Source organism: Electrophorus electricus, chromosome 17 (assembly GCF_041902795.1).
Source record: "Electrophorus electricus isolate QZ-2024a chromosome 17, ASM4190279v1, whole genome shotgun sequence".
NCBI classification, from domain to species: Eukaryota; Metazoa; Chordata; class Actinopteri; order Gymnotiformes; family Gymnotidae; genus Electrophorus; species Electrophorus electricus.
Genome location: NC_137513.1, coordinates 18123976 through 18142500, shown reverse-complemented (window position 1 = coordinate 18142500; position 18525 = coordinate 18123976). Strand labels below are relative to the sequence as shown.

The 18525-nt window shown below is 42.8% G+C and overlaps 1 protein-coding gene across 3 annotated transcripts in view; it reads left to right on the top strand.

The window, feature by feature from the left end:
- Positions 1-18285, top strand: part of wscd1a (WSC domain containing 1a) — a 19285-nt gene extending 1000 nt beyond the window's left edge. The window contains exons 1-9 of one of the 3 annotated variants that reach the window (XM_027024326.3): positions 4313-4400; positions 6328-7053; positions 7191-7305; positions 10406-10590; positions 12987-13108; positions 13988-14159; positions 14457-14621; positions 15435-15635; positions 16313-18285. In XM_027024326.3, the coding sequence (XP_026880127.2) occupies positions 6639-7053; positions 7191-7305; positions 10406-10590; positions 12987-13108; positions 13988-14159; positions 14457-14621; positions 15435-15635; positions 16313-16665 (1728 nt within the window). In that variant the 5' untranslated portion in view covers positions 4313-4400; positions 6328-6638 and the 3' untranslated portion in view covers positions 16666-18285. Of the gene's footprint in view, positions 1-4312; positions 4401-6327; positions 7054-7190; positions 7306-10405; positions 10591-12986; positions 13109-13987; positions 14160-14456; positions 14622-15434; positions 15636-16312 lie in introns of those variants that run through there. The other 2 variants (XM_027024325.3, XM_081700489.1) reach the window with 2 other exon arrangements.
- The last annotated feature ends 240 nt before the right edge of the window (positions 18286-18525 follow it).

Sequence of the window (18525 nt, the reverse complement as noted above, 5' to 3'; positions counted from 1 at the left end):
CAAAAATAACTTGCACAAAAAGAGGTATTTTTTGGTAGCACTTATATCAGCAATAAACAAAACGAACGCCGATTTTTTTGTTGTTGTTGTTTCTGTGAGTATTAAGACTTCTGTGAATATGCCTGTGGATGGTATTCAGAAATGTCTTGTGAATTTACGTGAATATACACTAAAATTGCTACTATATCCTTTATTTTTCAGCTTTTAACCTATTTTTCAGTAATAGGTTTACTACAAGACGGCTGTCAAGAAATCAGGTTTTACCCCCATGCTTAGTGTTAATCAAAATCGTTTGTCACAGTTGACCTTTCAACAGCTTACCAACACCATCCCCCCCAGCCCCCACTCTTAAGGAAAATCGCCATGAGAGATGCAGGCACTGCAAATTATAACATATTTAATGCTCACAGGATGTGTAGTGCATCATGCGTAGTGCATTCGCTAGCCGCTAACACAGTAACAGGAAAAAAAAAAATCATTTTAAACCTACTTGTGTGTAGAAGCTTTTCTGAAACCAACATCTGTATGTGAAAAATGTTCATCAGCGTCTGGGCACTATTTTTATTAAGTCTTGGTTATATGTGCACCTATGAATAATTACTGAATCCTGAATTAAATCAGGTTTGTCTATTATAATGAATGGCATGACTGTTAGAGCAAGCACTTTCTTTTTTCTATATGTGATTTGTTTCTGGCTTGGACAACAAACACTATAATGGACTTGATTCTCACACTAAAAGTTGATGTAAATAATTCATGTTGACAGGAGAGCTGACTGCAGCTCTGATTCTTGAGCTCAGTGCGTGGGGTACAGTGTTGTGCTTTCACTCAGTTCTCAGACTCTAACAGGGCAAAAAGGAGAACTCTTGGCTTCATTGTTCATGACATCTTATATGAAAACCTAATGTCATTCTCAGAATGGAGGATATGGCATCTTGCAAGTGTCTATTGTAGTGATTGTAGCTAAGATATGGTTGAAATATAACAAGGTTTTTATTTTGCTGTTAGACAGTCAGTGGGGATGCTTTACCAGACAGATTAAGTTTAGTCTTGGACCAAATTACTCTCTCAGTGTCTCAGCGAGGACTCTCCATTGAAAATCCTCTTTCAACTGGAGATGTGATTACTCTAGGACACCAGCTAGCTTGGTGGTTTCTCTCTTTGGCCACTAAAGCTTGCCATAAGTAGGTTCATGTTGGTTTATGCAGAGCAAGAGAGAGAAAGACCTCATAGTCATTGTACTGTTCAGAGCAATGTCTTCCGAGCAAAACCCACAGCCATGAATGAATATAAATAGCTTTTGCTTTGCATTTTTTAAAACTTTTCTATCTGGGCAATTAAGGTGAAGGTGAAGTTGCAGAAATGGAGCAAGAAATGAATAATGAATAATCAATCTACTTAATATGCAGTAGGGACTAATTAAAATCTATGCACATGCACATAGCCACATCTATGCATGTAAGGCGTGTTCTTGTGCATGTTGTGTGTGTGTGTGTGTGTGTGTGTGTGTGTGTGTGTGTGTGTGTGTGTGTGTGTGTGTGTGTGTGTGTGTGTGTGCCTGTGCATTTCCCCAGGTGGTACTGCAGAGTACCCTCTCAGCTGAGTCTGTTGCTATAGTCTCCCATGTCAGCTTGGTTTTGTGTGTACTTCCATTTGGGTTTAGTGGCCAATAAAATAGTGTCCATGGGCTGGTGTTTGCAATGATTTCAGTAGGCATTTATCGAGCAGATTTTACTTATAGCGGCTCCTTTATGACCCTGCCGTAAATCTGCAAATGTAAATGTGACCCAGGCAACATGAAACATAAATAATAGGAGATAGTGTATTCGTAGCAAAATTTTAATGCATAGCTTTGCTGCAGATCAGCTGGCCTCCCACTGGGCCTTCAGGGTGTAGTAAGTGCTGGCTATGGCCCGGTGAAGCAAAGCTTATTTGACATGGGTCAGGTATAAGGGCCACGCCTACTGCAGACTGCCCCAGCAGATGCACACTGCAGTCACTATGTGTAGCCTTTAAGGTGGAAAACTACTCCCCATTGCATGGAAATCTGAGCGTACTATGCTGCGGGCCTGGGCCTTGCACATAAGGTGTGCATCGGAAATGTTAGGTTAATAAGCCTATAAATCCCACGTTCTTGTGCTTTATGATGTGCAGCACATTCAGGAGTTGTGGGATCTCATGGTTAATCACAGCCCTTCAGTGTAATCACAGCGGCGTTAGCAGTCAGCTGGAGTGGAACGGAACGTTGGCATTGGTCCTTCTAGTCTGTTGTGCTTAACAGTTTTTGTGTTCATGGGTTCATGATTACCAAAATGATTCAAACTGGTCTCCTGCGGATGTGCTGTGCTGTAAGATAGAAGTGCTCTTATACAAAGAACCTTTAAAAAAAAAAGAAAAAGGAAACAGATCAATCAGTAGATTTTTAAAAAAATTCTACATTTCACCTGCCTTTAAAATAGCTCAGATGTGCTAAAGCCATATTTATCATTTATTCAAAGATGTCTTTAATCCCTTACCATCCAAGATGCTAGTGGATCCTAGTTTATACCAGTATATTACATCCTGCGTCACACTAGGTACTGAGTAATATCCCTTAATAACTAAATAATAAGTCTGGCATTTAAAAGGTTGGGCATACGTAATGAAGTCTCAGTTAGGGAGCACAGGCTTTGGGTGGGGGGGGGGTGTTCTCATACAGTGTCTTGGTGGGATTTGCCATATAGGCGGCACATCGATCACAGAGTACACTCCTTTGATTGGCCTTTCACTTAGGAAGTAACAGGAAATAGATAAAGTGCTGATGTGACAGCAGAAAGATCCTCCTTGATTCTCTTTGATGTGAGTATTTAAACTCAGACTCTATCAGGATCTTGGAAAGAGCAGAATTACATCATCACACAGAATGGCCTGATTTGCAATTACAGTACTTCAGATTAATGTGAACTATTATGTCTGTGGAAGTTTTTTTCCGTACAGCTAGCAGAACAATTATTTAAAATGCAAACAAGACAATGAGTCTGACTGCTGGTTGTTAATATGGGAATTTTAAAAAAGTCTCCAAATCAGATTAAAAACTGTGAGTGACAGGAAGTGACTGAAATCTCCTGAAATGTAATGCTTGGATGTTAGAGTTTGGCCTACTCTGATTTTCTGAGTGAGGAAAGAGAGATTTGGGTTACTACATGTCATGGGTGCAACAGGTCACCTCTCATGTGTCTGTGGTCCAGGCACTGAAAGAGTCTCTACTGGAGAACAAAAACACACAAAATAAGGCCTGGGCCTCTGTTCTAAAACCTTAAAGATGAAGAAAAACATTCGCTGAAACTGTGAAGCTGTGTCTGTGGCACTGTGTTGTGCAGTAAATTGTGCAGCATGCATGCATACAGTCCTTATCTAGTAGGCAGTCTAGGCCCAGTTCTCTCTGTTCGTTCCTCACTCGTTTAAAAAAGCAGAATCAATTCTCACATCTCTAGTAGAGGGCTTGAAGAATATATTTACACCTTTTGCAGCAAATTTTAAGATGTAGGGCTAGGTTGGCTTCACGATAGCTGAAAGAGAGTGACTGACATCTCCGATGGCACCGAGGTGATTTCTGTCTGGACCGAAGCCTGATTTGGCATTCATTTATTTTCCATCATAGAAAAACGCAAAATAATTTTATAAACGAATGTATAAGCACTGTGCTGCCTATCACAGGCCTTGGTTACTTATTATGATCTCCAGTGTAACCCTCTTCTCATTAAGGTTTGTAGTGGCATACAATAAAACACAAAACAATCACTCTACCAAAAAGGGCTGTTTTGAAACCCAATATAAATAAGCATCCCTTAAGGAACACGCCTTATGTATGTATCTCTGCACCACGCTCGAGCTAGCCCAGTGTTAACAACACATTGCAGAGAACAAACAGGCTTTTCCTTTGTGCTGTAGTCAGTTTGCATAATTTGATCATGAAGCATATAGATATGAATTGTGCTTTCCTTAAGGGATCATTATTTCCCCCAAAACTGTATTAAATTTGATGCTTTCGAAATTTGCCGATGCGCCTTTTTGAGGTTAAATTATGTGGTTCATGTCAGCAAATCTTTATGGAGCAATACTTCACACCAAGCAATGGCAAAGCCACTGTTAGCTGCTGTAAATGCAGAATTGGTTGTGTAACACTCAATCAAATTCAGGCCACCCCATGTACAATGCAGATACATAAACGGCTCTGCAGGGACACAGGTTCTGGCTGCAGTTATTGTATTACATTTGCAGATTTGGTATACAAGTGAAGACAAATGGGCACATGGATGCAGACCCCCCAGCGCCACCCTGCTGTTGCCCACTAGTAATCGTGCAGTCTCAGCGGGGAACCTGCTGCAGAAGACAGGAAGAAGCAAACACTGGACACTGCAGTTGAGTCCAGCACTGTTTTCCTTTTGTTGTATATCCAGCTAAAGAACAACATAAAAATACAACCCCTGTTGGAAGGTTTGAATGACTAAAACCGCCTTGGGCTCAGCAATAGTTGGTATTTGTTTCTTTGTGACTTAAATATCGTTTACCAGCAGGGAAACTATACAGCTAGAGGGAAGATATTGCTGTAATGAGGAACGCTTTCATATTTCTCATAATTTTAATAGCTTGTGAAATAACTAACTTTCTAATATAGGGCATCTTTTAATTAACAGTTCTCCTCCCGATGGCTGATTTTGTTATAAATGGGTCTGTGTTAATAACCTCAGCCACAATTCCACAAAGTTGTCAACTTCCAAACACCTGAAGAGAACCTCTCTGTTTGGGCTTTAATTTGACTTAATTTTCAGGGTCATTGATCTAAAGCTGTGGTAAAAGAATACTTTTTCTTTCCACATAATGAGTTAAAATTCATTGTAGAATTTTAAGAAGCACAAAAAAAAAGAGGCCACTACTGTATGGTTCACCCTGATGTAAATTACTTAGCATGAAATTTCAGACTTGGACACTGGTGTTTAGATCGAGGGTTTTCTGCTGAAAAAGTGCTAAACAAAAGCCGAATGCCGGTGACGACTGGGCTATTTTGATTTCATGCATGTCGTGGTCGTCTCCGTCTTTGGATGGAATAGAGCTGTCAGAAGCTTGCAGCATGCCTCCACGTCTGCGCTGGCGGTGACGGAAAGTCCACCAGCCGCCAGTCACTGGCTGCTCAGCGCCCCGCGGGATAATGAGCCTCCAGGCTGATTGACATTCTCAGCAGGCCTTTGCCTGTGGTTTCCCTGGTGTCGGCAAGAACGCCCGCCACTGCATCCTTACCCTTTATGCAAATCTGGGCCCCTTGCCAGAACTGGGCCCAGCAACAAGGGGCTAGGGGTTAAACTGACAAAAGTGAGTCTTAGTCAGCGGAGGCGGCTTTGTGCGCCACATTGCAAAGGGACCAATTATCCCCGGGGAAGATTTTTTTTTGTCGCCCTCTTAAAATAAAATGTTGGCGTTCTTGCCTCAGAGTGCGGAAGAGGAATGAAATCAAATGAAGATACAGCACGAAAACCCGGATGAATAGCAGCAGAAACATTTACTTGGCAGCCATGGAAAATTTCTGAGCTTCTCTGCCGTCTGTGTGGGCTTGAATGCTTTTCACGTCACATGTCAAGCGCGAGACTGAGCGCACATTCGTATTCATGCACATTCTGGATATTGTGCTGTTGGCTCTTAAAATTAATCAGTACAGGATGCATGTTTGCCTCAATTGGGGCCTCGGTAGGCAGATTTCACATGGTACACACTAGAAGCAAACATGGGCCCCAAAGAGAGTTGTGTGCAGCTCTCAAGAGGAGAAAGCCAGGCCCCTTACGAGGTTTGTTTATCAAGTCTTCCAACTAACAAGCACTCTCATTTGGTGCTGAAATAATGACCAGATTAAGCTTTGAGAAGTGCTGTGCAAGTAATTCTCAACTGTAAGAAATGCCATTGCGCAAGTGAGTTTCTCAAAGTCGGCATGCCAGTGTTAATTATCATCAGTCAGCAAAACTTTGTGATTTAATTGTTATGTAATATTTTGTTTTTGGAGGAAAATATTAAATAATAGCAATAAATTTCACTGAAACTTTCACTAAGTTGGATCCCCATCAGAAAATTCCATTTCTTTCCATAAAGAAGGAAGGGATAATAAAGCGGAGGGGGCAGTTCAACTGGCAATACTTTCTCTACCCTTAATGGAGACATACAACCAGAGAAAAAGTGTGAACACGCCTCGTCCATATTGTAACTCTGGTCTCCAATTCTCAGGTTTATCACCGAGGACGGAAAAAAAAAGTAAACGATGTGCCTTGACTTGTAACTAACTGCTTTCTATTTTCACTTCAGGTTCCCTGAGCCTCCGTGTCTGAAGGAGAGTATGCTAAGCCTCAGGTACTTCTGTCAACAAGAGATGGGGCACGACGACGTCGCTTTCACTTAATCCTCACACGGGCACATGCAGCTGCACTGAAGCAGTGCATCAGCGTGGTGCAAGGCAGGATTCACGGCAGTCTGTTTTCAATCAGAATGTAAATAAGGGCTCCTTGTGGAAATATCAAAGCAGCGCTACCTGAGGCAGGTTAGCGCGATGCTAGCATGACATCATAGAGACGCAGCCAAGCCCGTGCCTGCCTTTACCACTCTAAGAGACGGGCAAGATGGCCAAGCCCTTCTACAGACTCCAGCGCTTCTTGCGACGGACCCAGCTGCTGTTCCTGTTTCTGGGTGCGGCCTACATCATGGCGGGAAGCGTGCTCCTGCTGCAGCGGTCCGGTTTGGTGGTGTATCAGCGAGGGAGTGGCAGCGGTCTCCTTTCGCTGCCCTCGCTTCCACCGCCGCCTCGCTCCCTGGTGGCCCCTGCCCTTGGGACCAGGTACGGTGGGGTGGGTCCTCATTTGAGCATGAAAGGCTCTCATGGGAGTCAGGCGGAGGATGCGATTGGACCCCAGTGGCTGTTGTCACGCAACCAAGAGATCAGGCACCTGCGCCGTCGCTGGTTCCATAGCCTCATGTCCGAGCGAGACACGGCCAGGACGGAGAGAGTCAGTCCGAAGAGAAATGTCAGACACAAAGGTAAACCTCCGGTGTTAAAGCTTCAATCCCCTAAAAGCTGATGATGGGTAACTGAGTGGTTTAGTTAATGATAGTTTGACCAGTAACTTTGAGTCTTCCTATTTGTGTGTGTCTGTGTCAATTGTTTGTCCAACAAGGCACCTACATAGGCTGTTTTTCGGATGATGCCAGAGACCGGGCCTTAAAGGGCATGGTGTTCTATGATTTCCGCAAAATGACCAGTACCCTGTGCCAGGACACCTGTACAGAAAGGTAATAATAATAATAATAATATTAAATAATAATCCTACACAAACCTAGACTCCCTGCTTCTGAGGCCACTGGGAGACCTATATATTGGCTAGAGGCTCCTTTCCTAGTCGACTTAAATCAAGAAGCAGTGAAACAGTGCTCAGGGATGCGAACACACAGTGTGCAGCACAGTGCCAGCTGGCTCCTCCTGGACTGTGGGATTTGGAACAGGACCAATTAAGGGAACAGGTCTGGAGTCTGCCTTCCGTTAGCCAGGATGTTAAAGGTGCTTCCACTGACTGTAGCGAAGGAGCCGACACCTGCTTCAGCTCCTCAGCTGAAAGTTAATTGACCACCAGAGAAATTGGGTTATTGAGGATTGCTCCCTTTAATTAGCCCACAATGTGTCAGAGCTTATTTAATAACATGATGACATTTGCTGTCTTTTGGGGCATTTAAATATCCGAGCAGAAAATGTGGAATTCTCCTGGTTTTTTACTCTGGCTGATGTTTCTGACGCTACTACTCTGGGGAGATGTCCAGTCTAGGTCAGGTCTAGTCTGAGAGAGTGCACTTGGGATTTTCTTATTAATTCCTCTTAAATTCTTGATTTTAACTCACTTTGAAGGCAACTTACTTTGAAGCAACATTAGATGATATATATTTTAGCAAAAATCCTTTTCAATGGTTAATTTTTTTATATGAAATTTTAGTGGGTAAATAGTTGAAATTTTACGCAGGCGTAAACAGTATCTGTAATATGTATAACAGTGCACCTATTCTCATTCAGTGCTCTAGATTCATCCATGAATGAGGTCCATTATGAGAGAATAATATACACCAGTCTCCAGACTGTCTGGTTTGGTGTTGCACAGATTCTCCTGTCAGGAGGCTTGCATAGTAAAAAATGATCACTTTGGCTTATTTGAGTTGCCATCTCTTTATACAGTTCCAGTACACTACACTCACCACCCTGAGGTCGACCTAGCACATATACTCCCTGGTCATTGTTATTAGGTACACCTTTCTTATAGGTGCATTTTATAGGTCTGCTGTTACAGACCATAGCCCTTCTGTTGCCATGCAGTACTTGTTAGCTACCCACCACCATGTTTATCACTGGAGTGTTTCTGACCACAGACTAATTCCCCATGAGACGGATAGTGGGTCGTTCTTGGCAGATGTTCTTGGCAGAAACTGGCCATTGCTGAAGAGATGAAGGATGTCGAAAACGCACTGTGCATGGCAACAGATTGGCTAACGTCTTGAACTGTACACGTACATGGTCTTTCTAATAAATAAACTGTTCAAGCAAAGTGGATGGCATATGTAACATTCTATAAAATCTATGGCATCAGTTTACATACACGATTTGAGTAAACTGTACAAGATAAATGTAATTATTTATATATATATATAATTTAGTATTATAGATTGTACATATAATATGTATAATTTACATGTATATACTTTTTATATTATGTATAAAACATAGTTTTAAGAAAATGTACCTAAGAAAATATGCAGTTTTATCTGAACAATGAATCATGGCTTGTGGATGACAGTAGTGGCAATTACTGTAAAAAGACTAGAAAAGCAGTCTGTCAGTGCCAGCCTTTGAAAGCCCCAGATTTGCCTGTGTTTGTGAAGAGCCTCCCCTCATGTGCCCCTAGCTGCTACAGGCACTGAAGACACCACTGGCCATACCTGTCTGGTAGCAGTGAGCTCAGTGGTTTGCTCTGAGCCAGCCACCCAGGCCCAGCCATTAATTCACAGGGAGAATGACTGTTTAAGTTGCCATAGCAATATGTTAGCGCCATATTTCGAACAGGATGGGGCGGGCAGTGCATGGGGGGGGGGGGGTGAAGGGTGAAGGAGGAGGGATCAGGGTAACAGTTTGCAGAGATGCTCAGTCTAATATGCCTCGAGTCCAACAGGGGCACGCTCCAAAAGAAATCACGCGGTGGATCTTGGCTTTTCGGTGCACATCACCATGGGCCTGGCATGATAGGAGGGTGGAGATGTGGGGTGTGTGTGTGTGTGTGTGTGTGTGTGTGTGTGTGTTGGGGGGGAGGGGGTGGTGGATTGGATTGCTGGCAGGCAGACATCAACTAACTCGCTGGGCGATATGCATCAAGGAGCTGGTGCACGACACGTCTGAGCGGTTGATGTGAACACAGGCAGCCAGGAGGTGTCTGCCACCGCTGTTCCGGAGCAAGCCAGATGGCCTGGAGCTGCCCCCTGCAGAGAGCTGCCGCAACAAAAAGGCTTCAGCCGGCACTGGGCACCAGCGAGGTGGCAGAGCAGGTGTTTGGTGCGACGACCCGGTCGGTAACTGACCATTATCCCCCTCCGGGCGGCCGTCTTGCAGACACGGCTGGGGTGTGAAAGGCAGCGGGGCTTGTACCACCGCATCCTTAGTCAGTGTGTTCAAGCTACATGGAAGGCTTTCACCCCTTTCACTCTGAGCTGTGACACGGTGACTTTGCCTGCAGTACCAGCACTGATGCTCAAGGAACATTGCTGTTTTGTCATTTCAGATTCCTCCACTTGTAGCAATGAAGTTCCAAATTACTTTTCACATTGGTGCAAAGAGTACCGTTAACTGTGCTGTGATATCTAATGTAAATGTAAATGGGATTTAAAGTAGAATCTAATAATATTATTTTATTACAATAATTCGAATAATGTAATGGCTAAAGTTATTTAAAAGGGAGAACTTTATGCTTTAAAGGCCAAGGAGAATGGATAACCTTGCTTTGGTCCCTGTAGGACAGAGGCACAATGGGTAACTTGATATCTAAGTAGAATTTTCTTGTGCAAGTAATAGCTGAAGTTATTTAAAAGGCAGTCATTTAAAATCTATACCTGACTTTTCTAAACATGTTCTTTATTTCATGTTAAGTGTGTTCCTTCATGCTCTTTCAGGGTCAGACTTCATAAATAATATAAGTGGATGTGTGTGATGTGTGTATGGTTGCCGCTAATTTTTCGCCAGTAACATTTTACAAGCGTTAAATCTGTGAGTAAATGAAGCTGTAAATAAACTTTGGTTCCATCCTAGAACTGACAAATGTTTTAATCAGTGGAATCTCATTTGGCTCCTTGTTCATTCATACAGTGGGTACCAGTACGCCGGCCTGGAGTATGGGTCCGAATGTTACTGTGGTAACCGTGTCACCAGTGCTCGAATGAAGGAGGAGGAATGTAATTTGGACTGCAAAGGGGAGAAGGGCTCTGTGTGTGGGGGCGTGGCTCGCCTTTCTGTCTACAAGGTGGAGGAGGTGCTTCCAGGCCAGAGGAGGTGTAAGTACAGACTCCTGGCTTTGCCAGAGAGATCCAGAACAGCAGTTATATCGCCATTGCATCTTGGTTATGGCCAAAGGGACGCACAGGCATACGCACACACATACACACACACTCACAGGCACACATAGATACACACACACACACACACACACACATGCACTCTCGCTCTCTTTCTATCTCTCTCTCTCACACACACAAACAAACATATCTGTCATGAAAGATTTCTTGCAAAAACATCTGGCAGATGTCTGGCACAGCATCAGTTCTCCAGTCACATACACAAACACATGCAGACACACACCCACACACATGCACACACACACACACACACACTCTCTCTCTCTCTCTCTCTCTCTCTCTCTCTCTCTCTCTCTCGCTCGCTCTCAAACAAGTCTCTAAAGGATTTTCACAGCAGCACCACAGGGCATGCACAACAATCTTGGTTCCCTCTGCCCACACACATACAGGCATATATAATATACACACATACATGTGTGGATAATCTATATACATGCAGGTGTGCATAACTTGCGCACATGCAGGCATGAATAAACTACACATGCAGGCATGCATAATCTACACACATGCAGGCATGCATAATCTACACACATGCAGGCATGCATAATCTACACACATGCAGGCATGCATAATCTACACACTTGCAGGCATGCATAATCTGCACACTCATGCTCACATTTTGACTTGCTGAGAATATAGCCTAGATGCACCCACCCAGCACACTGCTGTGCTCTTGGCTCTGTGGTGCTTGTCCTGCAGGTGATGTAGGGCAAGGCTCCAGCTCTATGAATAGCCATATGCCCGTGGCCCTGGCTGCTTCACCAGCCCCACACACACGCTGCTGGCTCGGGCTCCTCCGGCCGTCCGGTCGAGAGCAGGTGAGGGCCAGCTGGAAGCGGACCAACACAACAGCAGCTGCATCCCCTCACACGCACTCTCACATCCAATCATTACAACTCCAGAGCATATTTTATGCCCTAAATAGAGAGGATTATTCACTATTTATGAATAAATCATACAAACTGTGAAAAGACATTGCCATCCCATTTTTTTCTAGTTCCTTATTTATATTCTGCTTTATTTAATCTGTGCATTATCCATATACATTTATGCATATGCCTGTTAACAAAGTAACCACAAAGGATCAATCAAAAATAACTGCTATTCTATAGTATACTTCAGAGCAGAAATTCTTTCCATCAATCTAGTTTGAAATGTTTGCTTTTCTTATGTAATCTTTTTACTAATGACATCCTACAAAATAATAGAAAAAAAAAAAACGGTTGTTCATTGAATCCATCACAGTGCACAAGTCTTCCTGTGGTCACTTTGAACATCTACAGACGTTATCCCTGCTGTCTCCGGGCAAAATCCCTGAACTCCTAGTCGTTGTGTACCCGGGGCTTCAAAAGCCCCATGTTTGATGGTTTTGTGCAGCTGTGTCATCTTTCTGGCCTTTAGAGGATCAAAGCGTGTTCCAGTCCATTTGAGGGTGCAGTGCCTCTTCGCTTTGTTTGGAGAGGTGGTCGAAGCCCTTCAGGCTCTGTGGCAACGGAGAGTTCCAGTGTCCCAGCGGAAAGCCGACACGTGCTAGTTAATGACTCTGCAGTGGCCATGATTGAATGGGCCCGCACTCTTGAAGATGAGTGAGACAGGGCCCAGTGCGTGCCAACCTCTCCCTTGGTTCTTGAGAACAGCACTCGAGAACAGACTGTTGACATTGCAGGTTGGATGATGGCTGCATGGAGGTTTAAATGGCTGCACAGAATTGTAAGCTTTCGTATACCTATTTTTCCTTCCCTTTCTCGTTTTTACTTTTTTTTTTTGCATATCTGTTTTGCCCCTGAAAGCAGCTAATTAAGCAACAGCTGTGGTCCCACTGTTGCAGATATGTAGCTGTGCCTTCTGTGTGTCTCTATGTTGTACTGCCTAAGCACTTCTGAGGAATGTTACCTCTATAATCATATTGCTTAGCGCAAACGTTATTACATGTAAGCTTGTCTCATCCCACTGTTAGCATACAATATGTGCATCAGTGTGAAGTGCTAGTTCTGTGATTAAGGTAACTAGTAACCAGAATGTTGCCAATTCAAGACCCACCACTGCCAAGATGCCACTGTTGGGCTGCTAATCGAGGCCCTTAACCCTTAGTTGCTTGGGTTTTATTCAGTCATAATTGTAAGTTGCCTTGGAAAGAGCATCAGCTAAATTCCATAAATGTAAATGGTTCACAAGTCTCATAGAACAGAATAGCCTTTTCATCTTCTAGCAGACCCAGTTAGTAGTAAATGCAGTGTGAACTAATGATTGGTGCAATTATTTTACCTAAAATATGCTGTTACTCAATGACCTCTGTCACCTTTTTCTGCTTTCAGACAGGAACGTTCGTTACCGCGGTTGCTTCAGGAGTCCAGACAATGCTACGTCAGCATCGTTAATCCGTGTGTCTCCGCCCAACCTTACATCGCAGACCTGCATTGAGGCGTGCACCGAAAAGGTCTGCCCCTCTGCTCTTCCCTGTCCCAGCATCCTCGGCTCTCCCGCTGCCTGCCCACTCTCTAGACTTTTCCTTTGTTTATATCAATGGAAGATTAACATTGATTGGCCAGTTCTCCTGGGGTCCTGGCACTGGATAATACTCTCCTTGGCATACCTTGCATAAAACTTTTGCCGCAGTCTTCTGAAAACAATCTGCTTGTTTAAACATTAATGTGGCCCTTAAGAGAATCAATGCATGCCATAATCAATCTGGCATGCTTCTTGAATGCTGTGATTGCAGTGTAATCGTAGACCCCCCCCTCTATCAGGCTTGCATTGTTCACGTTCTTCCAGCAGGGTCAATTGATTGTCAACCGAGAAACTAATTGCAGCATTTGAAAATGCTATCACTAAACGAGATCCAAAAATAGATGTGAGTTGATGAAATGATACACTGAAATGCCAAGCCTCTCCATTTCGGCAAGTACAAGTTAAAACATAATAACTTTAAAGTGAAACCACACTGTTAGTTGAACCCCTTACACTGAAAAGAACTACCACCGAGTGCTCATTCCTCATGCTTGTAACTGTAATTCTCATTTTTGTTTCAATGTAGTTATTGAATAATTCACAGGCATTAATAAATAATATATTCCATAAGATTAATAACTAATAATTACATAATAAACAGAGAGAGGTTAAGTACAGATTCATTTTAGTATAGGCCTTTGTAAGTGGTGGGATATAATCTTGTCTGCTGAGCACATAGCCCAAAACCCAAAATATTTTCTTTCAGTTTCTTTTTTGAAAAGACATTAACGTTCTCACACTAAAGCCACAGGCCTCGTATGAGGACACCACATGTCGTGAGGTTAATGCAGACTTGTTCTCTCACTAGGAGTTCCCTTTAGCCATGCTGAGTGGGTTGGGCTGTTTCTGTGGCTATGCCACTCCAAATTTCCCCCTCCATGAGCCCCTGGACGAAGAACACTGCTCCTGTGTTAACAACAGCTGCCCAAGCCCTAAATCCTGCCAGTCCTTCATCCAGGTCTACCAGACACCCGTGCAAGGTAAGGGCCCAGCTCTGTGGTTACACAAAGCATTTGTAATCATGCCTGCAGTACAGTCTTTGGAAAGGTCTTTAGCACGGTAATAGCAGTATCCAGAGTTCAGCTGATTTCCACTGAAATAATTTGCTTCTGATAATATATGTTATAACCTACACGGACATGTAAAATCAATTGTAATGTTGCTATTAATTTTAGATATAATTGATATTGGCTTCAGCGACACGCATATTAATTCATTCTAATGAACAGTAAGCGGTATAACCTTTCTCATTCTCTATTGATTCTGTGCTTCTCTAGACACTAGATGTACTGAGAAGAGATTCCTGCCAGACAAGTCGAATTGGCTGGTGGCGCTGTCCAGTTTCCCTGGGGCAGGCAACACTTGGGTGAGGCATCTGATCGAGCTGGCCACTGGATATTACACTGGCAGCTACTACTTTGATGGGACCCTTTATAACAGAGGTAAGTGTCGTTGTCATTATCTGTATGTCAAACTGTCTCAGTCATCACCAGGGATTGCTATTTCCTCATCTACTTGCAAAAAAAGGGCATTCTTAAAGCATATAATTCATGTGGAACGTGTGTCGGATCAGCTGAGAATCTGATGTGGGTTTTTTTCAGTGTGGGCTACAGGCTGTAGGGAAGTAATTGTCCTTCCACTTCAGAAGTGGCTCCAGAAGAGGTCCCTTAATCTTTTAAAGCATTAAACATTTAGGGAAACCCTGCAAAACATGTGTTTATTCAACTTACTGATCAGAAATAAGTGGTTTACGTTGATTTATAGTCAAATTTACAAGTCCGTCTGTTTGACATTGCAGAAGGGCTCCATTATGGATTTTGTTTCCATCACTATGCTTCTCTTCAGACTTCCACTTCAGTTTTCTATTTATTTCACATCAGCTTCCTCATACTCACTCTTTTAATGTCTGGTTTGTCTGAATGAACTAACCTTCAACTCACTTTCACGCTCCAAACTTTATACTTTTGGATCAAAACCTTTACATAAAACAAGGCATATGTTTTCATTAAGGAATTTGACCACCTTGAAAGTCAGTTTCTCCAAATCCATCACTAGCCTGACATGGAGTGAGGGAAAGGACATATTCAACCCTAGACATTTGTTCTATTATTTCAAATGTCTGTGTGTGTGTGAGTGTGTGTGTGTGTGTGTGTGTGTGTGTGTGTGTGTGTGCGTGTGTGTGCACGTTTGGTCTGAACATTCCCCACATGGTGTTGGCTCGGCATCCTAAGCTCACATTCCCTCCTTCTGTGCAGGCTTCAAGGGCGAAAAGGATTACTGGAAGAGTGGACGCACCATCTGCGTGAAGACACACGAGAGTGGCAGGCGCGACATGGAGATATACGACTCAGCCATCCTGCTCATAAGAAACCCCTACCGCTCTCTCATGGCAGAGTTCAACCGTAAATGTGCAGGACACCTTGGCTATGCCTCAGACCAGCACTGGAAGAGCAAAGGTATCACCATTACATGGCCTTCTTTCAATGTCCATTTGACAAGAGGATACCATGGATGTACACCACATAGCTAAAATCATATCTGACCTAGAAAAATGGTGTGAGCTCTCCATAATGTGAAAGGCAGTAAGCCAATTTATATGGCCTGCACAATTTCATTAAAGACAGCTAAGAACCTAATGAATGAATATAGATTTAAATGGATAATATGAGCAAACTAAAGTTAAAATAAATAATCTTATATACCACTATTATTATTTTCTTGCAAAAGTTTACATCATTTAGCTGACACTTTTATCAAAAGCAAGCACTAATTATGAATACAACTTGAAGAATAATGGCCTTGTTCAGGGACCCAACAAAGGCAATAGTGAGAGTTGAACTTGCAATCTACTAATTATAAACCAAATACTTTAACCAATGAGCTACCACTGCCTGAAAGGATGGCTTGCATGACTGAAAGATAACAGAAGAACATTCTTTTACTTAATATTTCTGTTTTTTAGCAGGCATTTTGTTGAATTTCCTGTTTTCAGCATATAAAGTAGTGAATGAAATGGGTCCTACAGTATCAGAAACATCAAAGACCCCTTTTAAGGTTTCTAACCTGGAGATATTGCCTTTGCACTGGATCCCTACTGACCATTGGGAACCCTTCTGTGTCTGTGTCTCGGCAGACTGGCCTGAGTTTGTGGGCAGCTACGCGTCCTGGTGGGCGTCCCACGTGCTGGACTGGCTCCATTTTGGGCGTAGGCTGTTGGTGGTCCACTACGAGGAGCTGCAAGAGTCCCTGGTGCCCACACTCCGCTCCGTCACGTCCTTTCTCAACGTCAGTGTCAGTGAGGAGCGCCTCCTCTGTGCCGAAAACAACAAAGATGGGAACTTTAAGCGCTCGGGCGCCCATCGACCTACCTTTGATCCCTTCACACCTGAAATGAGGAGACTGATCGATGGTTATGTTAGTGCGGTGGACCAGGCCCTCAGGGCCAGCAACCATACAGGCCTGCCTCAGGAATATCTGCCAAGATGATGAGAAGAAGACCTGGAAGAAGAACCAACTCAACTAAACCGGGCTCCACAGTCTAGATTAATTGGCTAAAGCCAGGATGTCAGAAGCAATGCATTCATGGAGATGTGCAATATGACTGTTTGGCTCTGCTGAAAATTGTGAGGGTGAAATGGGTTTTGGTTTTATTCTTGAATGTGGCAAGTTGTAGAAAGTTTTTTATATATATATATGCCTTGATGTTTTTATTTATTTGCCAATTTTTCATATTTTCTCTAGAGTATGGCTATTTAATACAGCACCATCATGTTTAAATTTTCAGTGAAGATTTGTTAAAGATTAGATCTTGTAAGACTGATCAACATTACTGGAAAAATATCCCTACGATATTTGAGCAAGTGGAAACTGACGTCCATCATGTGTCTCTTTCTAGTCTTTGGGATGCCATAAGAGTTACATCTTTTTTTTTTAGACACATTTTACATAGACTCCTGTGCACTTTCTGTGTAATGAGATCCCAACAGTCATTTTTAATAAAATAATCTCACGAACATACATGTGATGGCCACTGTTTCCACAGATATAGGCTATGTATAGAAATAGTGTCATCACACAATTGCAATCGACTGCTATAATGTTTGTTTAATAGATATATGTCACAATTAATTTGACTACAATCTGACAGAAAGCACAAAGACAAAGTGCTCCTAGGCTCCTGGACAAATGGAGCGATAGAAACAGCTATTGTTCTTGAAAATGTCAACAACTAGCATGATAAATAAAAAGTTCTTTTCTTGTAAAATTTTAATGCAAACTTGTACCATAAGATTAATATGTCAATTTTAGAAAATGGCACCTTGTAGTAGAACCAACATAAATATTATCGTCTGTCTCTTTGATAAACAATCATCACAAGGGATTACAGTGATTGACTTATCAAATTAAAGCAGGGTGATGCTAATCCTCACTGAGCCAACTAGCCTGACAGCAGGCAGCTTCAATTGTGTCTGGGTAGTGGTGTTGCGGAATTCCCTGTGGGTCCTGGAAAAGCCTTGCCGGGTGGTGACCCAAACCTTCTCAGAGCTGGAGTCTGATGGATGATTTGTGGGTAATTTGAATGTGTTAAGTTTGTTGGAAAGAATCTACCAGTTCGACATTATTGTCATCAAATGTTTTAAGGGGATGTAAATGACCTCATGTAAGGTAGACACACTTTGCTATTCTTATAATCTGAGGAAACAGTGATCACAATTCAAATCACAATGAATGTAGGTGACTTCCAGTGTTACCACAGTTTGTATGTGATAATGCATTTAGTATTATAAGGACAGAGCTTTCCTTTGGCAGTTAAAAAACATGCCTACAACATACTATAAAGAATGGAACGGTGTGTTCTGTGTGTGAATTATGAATGAATTCTAATGGGTTCTCGGACTGTGATTTCCTCAAGGAAGTCATCACTGAGGTCCGTGTCTGGAAGGCCTGTGACAGATTAAACTGAAAGGATTTTATTTCCATGCCCCTGTTGTAGATGATGATTGTACGTGTGTGTGTGTGTGTGTGTGTGTGTGTGTGTGTGTGTGTGTGTGTGTGTGTGTGTGTGTGTGTGTGTGTGTGTGTGTGTGTGTGTGTGTGTGTGTGTGTGTGCCCACACCACTTTCTTAATGAAAAATCTCAGTCCCATTTTTCTTGAATGAATGTATTCTGTTGATTGCATCTTTTAGAAGGCGAATGAGGGTCAGGATGCACATAGATACAACGCTCTGATCACAGATTGGTAGTACTGGGAATTCTGACTAATACTGGGACCCAAAACAACAATATTAAGTCATCATACAAATGTCACAACTGAGCAAAATGGGTCCTAAGGGGAAGTAGAAAAGT